The sequence below is a fragment of the Aethalodelphis obliquidens genome, unplaced genomic scaffold (genome assembly GCF_003676395.1).
Source record: "Aethalodelphis obliquidens isolate GAN/ISIS:26980383/991018 unplaced genomic scaffold, ASM367639v1 scaffold118, whole genome shotgun sequence".
NCBI lineage: Eukaryota > Metazoa > Chordata > Mammalia > Artiodactyla > Delphinidae > Aethalodelphis > Aethalodelphis obliquidens.
The window spans coordinates 2,872,443-2,886,143 of NW_020838062.1; the positions used below are offsets into that span (position 1 = coordinate 2,872,443).

Sequence of the window (13,701 nt, forward strand, 5' to 3'; positions counted from 1 at the left end):
CCCCAGCCTGTCTTGGGGATCAAGGAGCCATCGGAAAAGCGGGGACCCAGCAGAGAGGGGGCAGGGAATGAGGTACCCATGGGAATGCAGGGATCGCCTCTGGGAAGGCTCCCCCAAGGGCCAAACAGGAAGCCAGAGAATGTTCCCAGAGTGTCACCGGCACCCTAGGGCATGTGAGAAGGGGTGAAAGCCCGGCCTGCCATGCCCGCAGTGCCCTTGTGTGGCTGTCCCCATCAGCGGGCTCTGGAGTACAGGGGTTCAGTCTGACGACCAGGTCACCGCCACAGGCCCACTCAGCGGTCCCCTCTGCCAGCCCTGAGGCGCAGGGACTCAGCCTGGGGCCCGGTTCGTCACATGCCAGCGTGGGCGTCCCCCTTGGCCCTGGGGTGCGAGGGAGCTCACTGTGGAGGATGCGTCACACCGTGTCGGTGGAGGGGTCCCCTCTGCCAGCCCTGGGGGGCGGGGGCCTCGTCCTGGGGGCCGCCCCCTCCCCGCTGCATACCTTGCCCACAGCCATGCGTCACACCGTGTCGGTGGAGGGGTCCCCTCTGCCAGCCCCGGGGGGCGGGGGCCTCGTCCTGGGGGCCGGGCCCTCCAGGGCCGCCGCCGCCGCCCCCTCCCCGCTGCATACCTTGCCCACAGCCGAGCAGCTGGGAGGCTATTTATAAAGGCGGTGAGATCAGCGGCCGAGGCTATAAATGCGCAGGCCGCGGCCGGGCCCCACAGGAGCAGCCGCCCGGGCGCCGGAGCCGCGGGCAGCGCTGCCGGGATGAGCACCAGCGCGCTGGGCGGCGGCGGGGACAGTGGCAGCAGCAGCAGCAGGTAGGGCTCGGCCTGGGCGCCCGGGGCCCCTGGCGCCTCGCGCGCGCGCGCGCGCTCACCACCCACCCACCCCACCCACAGCTCGCAGGCCTCCTGTGGGCTCGAGTCCTCAGGCTCCGAACGGGCCCCCGCCGCGCCGGCGCCACGGATACTACGGGGGCTACTGGGCTCCGACGACGAGGAGCAGGAGGATGCCAAGGACTACTGCAAGGGTGAGGCCTGCCTCGGCGCCGCCCGCGGGGAGGGGCCAGGGCCAGCCCACGTGGGCCGGGCGCCGGCGGGCCGCGCTGTCCCGGGCACGGGGAAGGCAACACCCCCACCGCGCCCGACGGGCTCCCTTCCCCAGGTGGCTACTACCCCGTGAAGATCGGGGACCTGTTCAATGGGCGGTACCACGTGGTGCGCAAGCTGGGCTGGGGCCACTTCTCCACCGTCTGGCTCTGCTGGGACATCCAGTGAGTGCCCCCTCCACCCCCCGAGGCCCCACGCCAGCTGGGGTCCCGCCCTTGGGCACCGCTGAGGCCACGGTGACGGCCCCGTGGGTCTGGCCGGTGCCGGCAGCCGACGCGGGTCTCGGTGTTGCAGGCGCAAGCGCTTCGTGGCCCTCAAAGTGGTGAAGAGCGCAGGGCATTACACGGAGACAGCTGTGGATGAGATCAAGCTCCTGAAATGTGTGAGGCGCCTCCCCTACCCGCTCCCAGCGCCCCAGGAGCCGCCCAGGGCCTGGCAATGTGGGTGCAAGGCCTGCCGGGGCTCCGCGGGGGTGGGGGCAGGGCTCCCGGAGGGGCAGGCTCCAGCTGGCTCCGTGGAGTGGGAGGACCCGAGGAGTGGGCAAGGGCGGGCCAGCAGCCTTTCTTCCAGCGGGGCCCAGCTGGGGCGGGAGGGAGGCCCCCACCCCGGAGGGGCCGCCCGGGGAGCAGCTGGCGAGGGGCAGGTTGCAGCCGTCTGTGGCCCCTTGGCTTTTGCTCCAGGTCCGAGACAGTGACCCCAGTGACCCCAAAAGAGAAACCATTGTCCAGCTCATCGACGACTTCAGGATCTCAGGGGTTAATGGAGTCCGTATCCTTCGTAGGCTGAGCAAGCAGTGTGGCAGCGCAGGGGCCAGCTGGCTCATGCCTTCCCAGCTCCTAGGGCCTCGGTTTGCTGATCTGCACGATGGGGGTTTATCCCTTCCAGTGACACTGCGCAACATCTCCATCACCACTTTGGGGATTTGTGTTTCTGTGTGGGGGGCAGGGAGCGGATGACCAGGTTGGCACTGGCTATCCACGGGTGTTGCTGGCTTACCCCCAGGTGGGAGGGCCCACCTCTGTGGCAGTGCCTTCCCTTTCGGGGGGCTGTCCGTAGGCTCTTTGGCAGACTTGGGCGTAGGACTGGGGATGGGCTGAGAAACCCGCCTATTCCTCCAGTGCCCTCTCCCTAGGGTGACCGTGGAAGGTACTGTCCCAACTGGCACACCTAGAGTGACAGGGACACTATGACACCGGGATGGTAGCAATACCGGGACCTCCCAGACCCAGCTCTGCACTGCCTGAGGCTCGTTGCTCCCCCGCCCCAGCTGAGGGTGGGCGGGGCCTGTGCCCCAGCTGCTTGCCCACTGACCGCCCTTCACTCCCGGCCCAAGACGTGTGCATGGTACTGGAGGTCCTAGGCCACCAGCTCCTCAAGTGGATCATCAAGTCCAACTACCAGGGCCTGCCCGTGCCCTGCGTGAAGAGCATCGTGAGGCAGGTGAGCAGCAGGCGCCTGGCCGAAGAGCGCTGCGAGGCGGCCTGGGCGGCGCCGGGGGGAGCTCAAGCGTGGCTCTCCCCAGGTGCTGCGCGGCCTGGATTACCTCCACACCAAGTGCAAGGTCATCCACACGGACATCAAGCCTGAAAACATCCTGCTGTGTGTGGGCGACGCCTACATCAGGCGCCTGGCTGCGGAGGCCACGGAGTGGCAGCGGTCAGGGGCCCCGCCCCCATCCCGGTCCACAGGTACCGAGAGCCTGCGCGGGGCGGGGCGGGGCGGGGCCCGTGGCCTCAGCCCCTGCCTGAGTCTCGCTTCCTTTCTGTCACTCCATGCTCTGCCGGCCCCACCCCCAGTCAGCAGTGCCCCCCAGGAGGTGTTGGTAAGTGGGGGCGCCCCTCTTCCTGGGCCTCACCCTCCCCAGCACTCCTGCAGTGGCACTTCCAAGCGGCTGGGTGGCCCGGATGCGGATGATACGCAGAGTGGGCCACGTGCCCCAAACTGCCCTGGGTGGCTGCTGGGCTCGCCCCCGTCTCAGTGGAAGGACACTGCATCTGAGGCTGGGAGGGGCCAGAGCTGCCCCTAGGGGAGGCTGGCACCCACAGGCAGGCCTGCTGGTTCCTCCCCAGCCTCAAGCTCTGGGGAGTGGCGGGCAGGAGGGGAGACAGGAGGCGGGTGAGGGGGCACTGCCACGTCTGGTGTCCCTGGAGCCCCCGGGCCTGCAGGCCACGGGCAGAGGCTCGGGCTGCTCGGGGATGGGTGACGGGCACCCCGGAGTGACCCTGGCTCTAACGGCAGACCGGTAAGCTGTCCAAAAACAAGAGGAAGAAGATGAGGCGCAAACGGAACCAGCAGAAGCGGCTGCTGGAGGAGCGGCTTCGGGACCTGCAGAGGCTGGAGGCCATGGAGGCAGCCGCCCAGGCCGAGGGTGAGGGGCCAGGGGGGCGCAGGGCCGCCTGGCACGTGCCGCAGCGGCGTCTGCTCACACACCACCTCTGCCCGTCTCCCCAGACTCTGGCTCAAGACTAGAGGGGGGCAGCGGCTCCACCTCCTCTTCCGGCTGCCACCCTGGGGGGGCCGCGGCCGGCCCCTCCCCGGCCTCCTCCTCCCCTGCCCCCGGGGGCAGCCGCAGCCTCAGCCCCAGCTCCCAGACCTCAGGCTTCTCGGGCTCCCTCTTCTCCCCCGCCTCGTGCTCCATCCTCTCAGGCTCTTCCAACCAACGCGAGACCGGGGGCCTCCTGTCACCCAGCAGTAAGTCAGGCAGCGGCAGGCACAGGTGGGCGGGGCCGGGCAGGGCAGGTCCAGGCCAGCTCAGTCTCTCTCCCTTCTCTTGCTTCCCCAGCACCATTTGGTGCCTCCAACCTCCTGGTGAACCCCCTAGAGCCCCAAAATGCAGACAAGATCAAGATCAAGATCGCAGACCTGGGCAACGCCTGCTGGGTGGTACGAGCGGGCGCCCTGCTATGAAGGAGGCGGCACAGGCCTGAGCCGAAACCAGCACCGGCCCGCCTGGTCAGCAGAGCTGGGCCCACGGCAGGGGGTGGGGGGCCACAGGGAAGTGGCCAGCCTCAGCTCAGGCCGTCTGGCCAGACCCTCGGGACACCCGGGGACGCTGAGGCTCAGAGCGAGCCCCACTGCGCTCCGCGGGTGCGCGGCCCAGGGAGGTGGGAGGCGAGAGGGGGCGGCGAGGGGAGGCCGGCCGCGGCCCAGCTCCTCCAGGGCTGCCCTCGCCTGCAGCACAAGCACTTCACCGAGGACATCCAGACACGCCAGTACCGGGCCGTGGAGGTGCTGATCGGCGCCGAGTACGGGCCCCCGGCCGACATCTGGAGCACGGCGTGCATGGTACGTCCGTTTGGGCTACCCCCGCCAGAGCTGGCCCACCGGCCGCAGCCTCACCCTCTCCCCCTTCCAGGCCTTCGAGCTGGCCACTGGCGACTACCTGTTCGAGCCACACTCCGGAGAAGACTACAGTCGTGACGAGGGTAGGGGGAGGCAGGCCCTGGGCTCGGCCTCGGGGTCTCCCGGCCGCCCGGCTTCCTCCCAGCCCCCTGTCTATTCGCAGACCACATCGCCCACATCGTGGAGCTGCTGGGAGACATCCCCCCGGCCTTTGCCCTCTCGGGCCGCTATTCCCGGGAGTTCTTCAACCGGAGAGGTGGGGCCGAGCGGGCGCAGGCCACCTGGATGCAAGGGGCGGGGCAGGGACCTTGGGTTCTGAAATAGGGGGAGCAAGGGGTTCCAGATCAGAGTCCTCCCTGGTGGAGCCTGACCTAAGGCCCACCGGCCTGCCCCCAGGAGAGCTGCGGCACATCCACAACCTCAAGCACTGGGGCCTGTACGAGGTGCTCATGGAGAAGTACGAGTGGCCCCTGGAGCAGGCCACGCAGTTCAGCGCCTTCCTGCTGCCCATGATGGAGTACATCCCCGAAAAGCGGGCCAGCGCGGCCGACTGCCTCCAGCACCCTTGGCTCAATCCCTAGGCCCGGCTGGTGCTTTGGGCAGCGTGGGATGGTCCTGGCTGCCCCCGACCCCCAGCCCTCAGTGCCTTCAGGGAAAGCAGGACGGCTCCGCCCCACCCACCCTGCTGAGTGCCTCACACCGCCCGCCCGCCCTCTCACACCCCCCCCCCGCCCCCGAGCAGGGCAGACAGATACCAGGGCCAGGCCTGCCTTTCAGAATTCGTTCTGCCCCCAACCCTCGCAGAGGGCCCTCTGAATGGGAAGCGCACTGCCTGTTTTCTTAATAAAGTGTGACTGAAACACCCGCGTCCTGGAGCGACAGAAGCACGCGGCCAAGGGCTGGGGCAGAAGTGGGTTTATTCTGGGTCCGCCCACCGAGCCACTCAGGGTGCTGGGGGCGTGAAGGGGGTCTAAAGGGTGGGCCGAGACAGTCCCGGGGACGGCCTAGGCCTCCACGGCCCGGCCGTTGATGACACGGATACGGCGGATGATGTCCTGGATGGCTTCTGATGTGGTGCCCTGGCCCCCGATGTCTGGGGTGTGCATCTGCAGGAGACGGGCAAGCTTGGGCACACAGCGGGGCCCAGCCAACACCTGCGCCCTAGCCTGCAGGCAGCCGAGGGCTGCCCACAGCACCCCGTGGCCTGCAGGGGCTGGGAGCGCCACCAGGAGGGCAGTAATACCAGCTAAGGCCCCAAAGGCCCCCACTCTGCCTGATACACCCCCCCACCTTGGGGGCAGCACAGGTGCCAGGTCGCCATTTCCAGCCCCTCAACCCGGGCTGGGGTGGGAGCCTCACATTTTCATTGTCCATGGACGCCAAGACGGCCTTGCGGATGGAGGTGGCGTAGGAGTGGAGCCTGAGAAAGAAGGGCAGACCTTGGTCCTCGCGGCCTGGGGCGCGGGCCGGGGGCCAGGGCCCGGCATCGAGAAGCCACTTACTTGAGGTGGTCGAGCATCATGCAGCTTGCCAGCAGCGTAGCCGTGGGGTTGGCGATGTTCCTGTTGGCGATGCTCTTGCCTGTGTTCCTCGTAGCCTGGAAGAGGCGAGACGCAAAGGAGGGGGCTGGGAAACACAAGCACATCGAGTGTACACTGCATTTGTGCAAAGCGTCCAGAACAGGCACATCCAGAGACAGAAAGCAGATGACTTTGGTGCCGGGGGCTGGGAAGGGGGAACAGAGAGTGACAGCCACAAGTACAAGATTTCTTCTGGGGGGGATGGAAACGTTCTGGAATTAGAGAGTGGGGATGGTTGCACAACTCTGAATATCTTAGAAACCAATAAATCGTACACTTTCAATGGGTGACCTAGGAAGTTTGTGAGCTATAGTTCACAAAAGCCAGTGGCCCTGGCACTGCTGGTGGCACTCACCGTCTCAAACACGGCATACACGTGGCCGTAGTTGGCCCCAGCTACGAGGCCGGGGCCCCCAACCAACCCCGCGCAGACGTTGTTGACGATGTTGCCGTAGAGATTGGGCATCACCATGACATCGAACTGCTGGGGCCGGGACACCAGCTGTGGGGCAAGGAGGGGACGGCCAGCACCTGGAGCACAGGCAGCCCCGGAAGCCCAGGGCAGGGGCCACGCAGCATGGCAGCCTAACTACCTGCATGGTGGTGTTGTCCACGATCATATTCTCGAAGGTGATCTGGGGGTAACGGGCTGCCACCGCCTTGCAGCACTGGAGGAAGAGCCCATCGCCCAGTTTCCTAAGGGGGATGCAGGACACCAGCTTGGCCACTGCAACCGTCAGCTGGAGGGACGGGGCACGCAGACGCCACAGAAGGCTGGGTTCTAAACTACAACCAGTGCCGTCTGCGGGACGGGCAGAATCCCGTTCCACCTCCCCTAGGTGTGCACTGCGGTGAGGCCACAGCTGGGAAACGGGCAACAGGGCGTAGTCCCGGGCCCCGAGTCCCAGAGAGCAGGCCCCGGCGGCAGCGCGGCGGCGCGAGGCGGGGGGCATACATGATGTTGGCCTTGTGCACGGCCGTCACTTTCTTGCGCCCGCTCTCCCGGGCCAGCGTGAAGGCATACTCGGCAATGCGCAGCGACCTGGCCTCGGTGATGATCTTCAGGCTCTCCACCACCCCTGCCACGCTCTGAGAAGGGGACGAGGGAGAAGAGGCCCACGGCCTGTCCGAGCCTGCCCTCTAGCACAAGGTTCCCCTCGGGCACGGCGTCCCCGACCAGCGCCCTAGCCGAGCTCACGCCCGCCAACACGCCCCCACCTCATGCTCCAGGCTGCTATACTCGCCCTCCGTGTTTTCCCGGACGATGAGGATATCTATGTCCCTGTGCCGCGTCACCACTCCCGGCAGGCTCTTACAGTGGATGACGTTGGCGTAGAGGTCCAGGCTGGTGCTAGGGGCACAGAGGGAGAAGCAGCCGGCAAGTGCAACATCTCTCTGCTGGCACCCCCACCCCTGCCAAGCCCCCAGCCCATGCACTTGGCTCTCACCGAAGGATGTTGTTTCGGGATTTGTGGGATGGCGGCAGGTTATGGTTTGTTTCAATATTGCCTGCAGGACAGAAACAAGACCAGCAGGCTGGAGAGGGCACCCCAGGCTCAGCTGTACCACCATATCCCCCTTTCTGACCCAGGGGATGTGTGCCAAGGGTGACTCCAACAGAAGGACACAGCAGCTTCCGGCGGCAGAAGTGTTTCATGGAACACTCTAGCGTAACTTGCAGCGTAAGCCCCATGGGGCAGAGGGGCATGTGTGTCTATGCGTTTGGTTCACTGATGGGCTCCTGGCACGTAGCATGCACTCAATAAATACTGAACAAATGAATGAATGAACAAGGGTTGGCATCTGGCCAGGTCTTGCTAGACCCTGGGTGGGGAATGGACAGAAAGTGACCACTCTTGCTTACTAACAGGCTGGTGGCTAGGCTGGCACCAGCAAGGGGACCTTGGCCACGGTTAGTGCCAGGCCCTGCGTCGAGGAAGCACAAGAGCTGCAGCTCAGAGGCAGGCAGGGGTTGCCTGGAAAAGACCACAGCTTTACCTTGGCTGGGACCAGGGCACCCAGAGGGCCAGTAGCTGCTGAGAGAGGGCAGTCAGAGAGTGCCAAGTAGAGGAGGGCTTTCTCAGGGCCACCAGGGCCGCCGGCCCTCCAACTCACACCCTGCCTGGACTTCCTTCACCCACAGTGCCTTGGGCACCCTGTAGTTAACATGGCTGCCCTTCCATGTGACTGCCAGGGCCTGGGGCTCTAACTGGGTTCATCTTTGCTCACTCACTCCTCACACAGAGCAGGTAATGGTCTAAAGTTTGCAGAATGAGTGATGGAAACAGTTTAAGGACCTGGAGCAAACCAAGGCAAACTCAGAAAGGGTAAAGCTCCCGTCTGTAACATGCACAGCTGTGCCAACTGGAACCAAGGCGGCAGGCAGAGGGTTACAATTGCATCTCTGTGACACGTGGTTTGTGAAGAAAGACTCTGAGGGTCAAAGCTGACTCCAGCAGAGAGGGCTGCCTCAGGAGGGAAGAAGGGGGTGGAAGGGGGCCCATCCCTGGACAGGCTCCCGCAGAGCCTAGTGCCACTGAGACCTCAGAATCGCAGCATCAGTGGGGCCCCAGGGACAAGTGTCAGCTTGGAGGTGAAAGGAATCACGAGCGGTGCCCCATCCTGGCCCCCGAGCTCACCCTTCAGGGCCACGCGGTTCCGCCGTATGGCCATGATGGCGTTTCGGATGTCCTCCTCGTCGGCGTTGGAGCTCACGTGCACCTCTTCGAAGTCCACAGGCACACACGCATGCCTGGGGCAGAGCAGGGTCAGGGCGGCGGCCCCAGGCCTCCGTCTGGGAAGCCTGCCTGGACCACTGGGTGCAGAGGCCTCTCCCCTGCTGCTGCCCACCCTGCCCTGGCTCTGGCTGAGGGGAGACTGAGCCCACCTGCGCCAGCTGACAGGCATGCACTTACACTCCACAACACTGTCAGTGGGCCTGGTTCCACCCTCCCCGTGCCCGGGCCGGCCTGCTAGGATCGCAGACACTGGGACAAAAGGCCTCCCACCACTGGCTCACTGCCCCTCTTGGCACAAAGTTCTCAGGGTCCCCCTGGCTGGGCCCAGGGGCTCTGTACCTGAACACAGACTTGACGTGCAACATGAGCTCTGGCCCGATGCCATCCCCTGGGATCATGGTGACCGTGTGCCGCCCACCATACTTAGCCGACGGGGGCTAGAAGGACGGGGAGGCTTCAGTTCCCTTCCCCCCTCCAGCACTGACCCAGTGGGAAGGCCCACTGGGAGGCGCCAGCTTGGGGTACCACACCCCTACACCCTGCCCCACCCACCCCAGACAGGGCTGCTCACGGCGGGGGGCGCTCCTGGGTCGCGAGGACAACAGCAGAAACAGGCCCCGTCCCCACCTGGACCCGGGTCAATCCCAAAGCAACTAAAAGCCCCAACCTAACAGGCAGATGAGAAAAACACTCACAATTGTTTGTTGCTAGAGGCGGGACAGGAAGGAAGAAGACACAGATCAGTCAAGGCTGGAGGAACAAGCTTTGCTGGGGAATGGGGCTGTTTCCCTGGGGCGCCGTCTAGCACGGTTCAGGGGAGAAGGGGTGGGCGAGCTCTGGAGACTGCACCTCAGGGGGAGAGACACAGAAGGGCAGGGAGCCCAGAGGCACGACACACGCGCGTACACACACACACCTCTGCACCCACGCCTGCCTGTGAGTGCATCCACATGCACCTGTACACACACGCCTCCGCACACACACAGGCGGGCACACGTGAACATCAACACACGCACGTGCATGCACACACTCAGGTGGGTACTTACTGAGAAGCTCCTCCGGGGGGCTTCGTGGGCACCTAGAACCTGGCAAAGAGAACCCAGACGCTAGTGGTTGCCATCTAGCCCAGAAAGCCAATTTGGCAAAAGGGCCAGCCGAGCTCCTGGCAGGGAAGGCGAGCGTCCTCACCGCGCCCAGACAAGCCCTGCGCTTCACCCGTGCACCGCTGTCTAGCGCACAGCAGCACACAGACCAGCCCGTCGGAGCACCGCGGACGGTCGCTACAACGCTTTACACCTCCTTCAGGTCCCTGGTCAGTTTTTTAAAAAATGTTTACATCCCCCTCCCCACCTTTTCTTGTTTCTGGTCCTCTTCAGCCAATTATTCCTGTTCAGTGATGTCTGTAACTTGGAGAAGTTGGCACGCCAAACGTAGTACAATAGGGAAATCGTGATAAACCACTGGGCCACCACGACCATCATTTACATCATTTTAAAGATCATGTTTTCTTGTTACAAAAGCAGCATATGGACAGAACACGAAGATTGGGAGGAAGAAGATAGCACCCAGCCCCGTCCACCCAGAGATAAGCACTGTTGGCACCATGCGGAACAGCACTCTAGAATCAGAAATCTAAAAATGCAACCATTTGCAGAAGAATAGCAGACGCCAATCTTTCAGAAGGCTTTCATGAAGGATTGCAAAACTGCTTTGTGGCCTACATGAATGACAGATGTCCCCACCCCCCACCTGAAACAGCCGCACTTGGTCACACCGGTGCCATGCCTGACAGCTTCAGAGCAAAAGCCACCCGAGTCAAATGGGACAGGTGCTCAGAGTGACCCATCTGGAGTCCCCACACTTTCCTGGAAGAAGCAGCCCATGTCCCAGCTCCCACCGCAGCGGGGCTACAGGCCCACACACTTTCCTCCCTGTTGTGCCCCGCCTGGGTGCCCTTCAATCCAGAGACAGGGGCAGGGCCAAGGTCCTCCTTATCGCTTGGGAATGCCCTGCCACTTGCCTGCTGGGGCAGCCAATGGCAGAGTCACTGTGGCCATTTTCCAAAGAGCCATGCCTTCCTGCTAGAAGTCTAGAAAGCTCACGCAGAGGCTGACCGCCCCATCTGGGTCTCCCCGGCTGGTTTTCACAAGGCTCCCCCTTGCACAGAACTCTGGCAGCACAGGGGTTAGGAAGGGGGTGACTAACAGGACAACAGGCCCTGGGGGTTTCTGCTGATCCATGGGGCCCCCGGGTCTGCAGTCTGACGCATACTTGGGGCTTTTCTGTTTTCCTTCTAGCAATTGTCAGTATCTGGATTCATCTTATCTGTAGGCTCTCAATACAAACTTGTGGATGGTGTCTGTATTGAGACTGCCTTTCCTCCAGGAAGCCTTCCCTGATGCCCTAAGGCTGCTGAGCTGTTGGTCCCCCGGGCTCCCAAAGCCCTACCCACCCCACTCCCTTCCCCTCAACCACAGTCTCACTAGGTTATCACTGCTGTGCTCCCTCTCCTACCCCTAAGCCCCTGAGAGTGGACACCATGTCTGTCTGATCCCCTACTGTCACCCCAAGACCGAGCAGAATGCCTGGTCCAGAGCTGGGACACAAAAAACATTTACTGAATGAATGAGCATATCAGAAAATGAAAGAAGATATGACGGGCTTTGAGGCTAGGTCGACCTCGGTCCAAATCCTCCATCTACTACTCTTGCTGGCAAATGGCTTAACTTTGCTGAGCTTCCCACCCTTACCTGAAATCCACAGAATAGAGGTGCCTACTTTATCTGACTGCTGGAAACATTAAGCAAGAAGAGGTATGCAAGCTGTTCAGTCGCTAGAAGAGCACACAGGGCTATGCAAAAGCATACGCCCCCCTTTACCCCACCAGCCCCTCAGGCCAGTGTTCAAGGCTGCTGGCCAGTGAGGGGATGCTGGGCTGACCCCTACAGCTCCGTGCAGTAACTCCTCCTGGGTTTCAGCCCTCTGAGGTCTACTGGCACCTGGCAGGTAACCTGGCTGTGCCGGTGAGCCAGCGCTCACACCAGGCCTGGCTCTGCATCTGCACAACCACACCCCACCAGACCCTGGACCCCATCACTACCACCAGGGCCGAACGTCTCTCTCACCTGGTCCCAATGCTAGATGTTCCATCCAGCTTTGGCCAAAGACCCGGAGAGCTCTCAGGATAGTGACTTCCCTGACCTTGCTCTGGACACATTCAGGCACCTTCCTTCAGGAGGTTACAAAGGTTCTGTGAAGCTACCTATCAAAGGAGCCCAGTATGAGGCAGAATGGGATATATGCATTGGTCTCCAGCTTGTTCATCAAGCAGGAAGGTGGACTGTTACCCTCGTCCTTTGATAGTGCCACAGAAAGAAAGGAGTTCAGAATGGTACGTGTCCCAGCCTAAGGGCTCCCATGATCCACATTTTAGTGAGGGTTCTCTCATCAGCATGTTTCTGTTGGATCAAGTACCAATGGTGGCGGCATATTTTCCCACGAGGTCCCAATTAGTGGGACCAAAGATCTGGGCTTCATCTCTAAAGGTTCCCATACCCAGGACAACCAGTCTCAGGGCAAGGCATTGCCCAGCTAGCAACCTTTCACTGCCCCCCATCCCTGCCCCAATATAGACACAAGCACACACACAGGGGAAGTCAGGGAGGAGACAGATGTCCCCACCAAGATCCTGCAAGAGCCTAGCTGCCAGGGACCTCTGGAAAGCCTCTGGCGAGCAAGTGGGAGGAGTCAGCATTTTAAACATAATTTTATAAACCAGAAGCTGTTACAGGGCAGTCTTCCCCAGGGCTCAGAGGGGGGAAGCATGGCTGAAGACATGTCCACAAGTAGTGTCAGCAAAGTCACAGAGTTCTGGAAGGTCAGAGTTGGGTGGATCCTTTGAGACAGAGGAGAAACTGGAACCCAGAGAGGTCAGACCTCTCGTCCCTCAGGGCCAGTCCTGACTCGATGACGCTTCAGATGGCTTCCAACCCACCCAGGGACTAAATTATCCTCATTCAAGCGTGTCAAGAGAGAGGAATCAGACCTGAATAACCAAGATCCTAAACAGAGAACAACGGAAGCAAAGCCCTCGCGGCCTCCCAACCCGCCAGCTTCAAGAATCCTAGCTCCTTCCCATTCCAGGCGCCTGCGGTGGGGGGGGCGGGGAGGCTCTGGGGCACCAGCAAAGGCCGATTCACCACCTCCACTGGGAGAGGTGGCAAAGCGGTCCACAAAAGGGAAACTTGAAGAGGCAGGGCGGCCAGGAACCAATTCCCAAGAGGGCAAGAGCGAGGCGGGCCGGCCACGTGACCGCCTTAGGGGAGGAGTTTCCCACAAAGACACTAGGGAGTTGACACTGCCCCCCGGGGTCCACTCTCCCCGCCCATTGGGAGCTCCCCCGCCACAAGATGCAGACCCCTGAGAAGCCAGACCAGAATCAACTTTGGCTAACCCCTTCAGTGACAGCGAAGGTGGCCAATCAACCCTGGCCCGCAGCGCTCTCCCCTCCCCTCACGGGACCCGCAGCCAATCGGGCCCCAGGACGCTCCGAGAGCGGCGGCCGCCGGCCTAACCCCGACGAGGTGCAAGCACCCCTCAGCGATCGCCGCGGCTGTTCCCGTGGCCCGCTCCTGCTTCTCACCTCCCAAGGACGGCAGAGGAGGGCCGGCCTGAGCACTGCCTTCACAGCGCCGCCCGCGGCCGTGGCCACCTTCAGCGCCATGATGAAAAGTGAGAACTGCCGCAGGTTCCGACTCGCAGATGCCGCTCTCGCGAGAGTTCGGCGGGGCGCGAAGTCCCGGGAGGGGGCGTGGTCCCGCAGTGCGCACGCACACGGCCGCGCCGGTTTTCACGCCCTCTTCCGGCGCCAAGAGCGGCGCCGCCGCCGCCGCCGTCGCCATCGTCGTCGCCATCTTGCGGGGGAGGGC

The 13,701-nt window shown here is 63.0% G+C and overlaps 2 protein-coding genes across 10 annotated transcripts; one reads left to right on the forward strand and one right to left on the reverse strand.

Annotated features, from left to right (window-relative positions):
• Positions 1-330: 330 nt before the first annotated feature.
• On the forward strand, positions 331-5,315 carry SRPK3 (SRSF protein kinase 3). 6 transcript variants are annotated; one of them, XM_027097977.1, is made up of 15 exons: positions 690-822; positions 904-1,034; positions 1,169-1,277; positions 1,408-1,495; positions 1,794-1,881; positions 2,447-2,553; positions 2,636-2,801; positions 2,910-2,935; positions 3,352-3,481; positions 3,565-3,804; positions 3,896-3,996; positions 4,291-4,398; positions 4,469-4,538; positions 4,619-4,711; positions 4,852-5,315. In XM_027097977.1, exons 1-15 carry the CDS (start codon positions 770-772, stop codon positions 5,034-5,036), a joined length of 1,695 nt encoding a protein of 564 aa, XP_026953778.1. In that variant the 5' UTR covers positions 690-769; the 3' UTR covers positions 5,037-5,315. The 6 variants fall into 6 exon arrangements, with proteins under 6 accessions (XP_026953776.1, XP_026953775.1, XP_026953779.1 ...); XM_027097975.1 differs by lacking the exon at positions 1,169-1,277 and having other exon boundaries at positions 331-822; XM_027097976.1 differs by having other exon boundaries at positions 755-822; positions 4,469-4,711.
• A 40-nt stretch (positions 5,316-5,355) lies between these two features.
• On the reverse strand, positions 5,356-13,655 carry IDH3G (isocitrate dehydrogenase (NAD(+)) 3 non-catalytic subunit gamma). 4 transcript variants are annotated; one of them, XM_027097980.1, is made up of 13 exons: positions 13,416-13,655; positions 9,820-9,858; positions 9,469-9,480; positions 9,113-9,210; positions 8,675-8,787; positions 7,484-7,544; positions 7,254-7,386; positions 6,991-7,124; positions 6,629-6,731; positions 6,391-6,537; positions 5,958-6,052; positions 5,815-5,875; positions 5,356-5,561 (listed from the first exon to the last, which is right to left on the reverse strand). In XM_027097980.1, exons 1-13 carry the CDS (start codon positions 13,494-13,496, stop codon positions 5,460-5,462), a joined length of 1,179 nt encoding a protein of 392 aa, XP_026953781.1. In that variant the 5' UTR covers positions 13,497-13,655; the 3' UTR covers positions 5,356-5,459. The 4 variants fall into 4 exon arrangements, with proteins under 4 accessions (XP_026953781.1, XP_026953784.1, XP_026953782.1 ...); XM_027097983.1 differs by having other exon boundaries at positions 9,469-9,622; positions 13,416-13,431; XM_027097981.1 differs by lacking the exon at positions 9,469-9,480 and having other exon boundaries at positions 13,416-13,573.
• Between the last annotated feature and the right edge of the window lie 46 nt (positions 13,656-13,701).

Excerpts from the sequence above, each read along its gene's own strand:
- SRPK3 (XM_027097974.1), top strand. The coding sequence starts at position 355 with ATGCCAGCGTGGGCGTCCCCCTTGGCCCTGGGGTGCGAGGGAGCTCAC. Across the intron at positions 823-903 it reads AGTGGCAGCAGCAGCAGCAG|CTCGCAGGCCTCCTGTGGGC; the intron begins GTAGGGCTCGGC and ends CCCCACCCACAG. Across the intron at positions 1,035-1,407 it reads TGCCAAGGACTACTGCAAGG|GCGCAAGCGCTTCGTGGCCC; the intron begins GTGAGGCCTGCC and ends TCGGTGTTGCAG.
- IDH3G (XM_027097980.1), bottom strand. The coding sequence starts at position 13,496 with ATGGCGCTGAAGGTGGCCACGGCCGCGGGCGGCGCTGTGAAGGCAGTG. Across the intron at positions 6,053-6,390 it reads TGTATGCCGTGTTTGAGACG|GCTACGAGGAACACAGGCAA; the intron begins GTGAGTGCCACC and ends CGCCTCTTCCAG. Across the intron at positions 5,562-5,814 it reads CGTCCATGGACAATGAAAAT|ATGCACACCCCAGACATCGG; the intron begins GTGAGGCTCCCA and ends CGTCTCCTGCAG.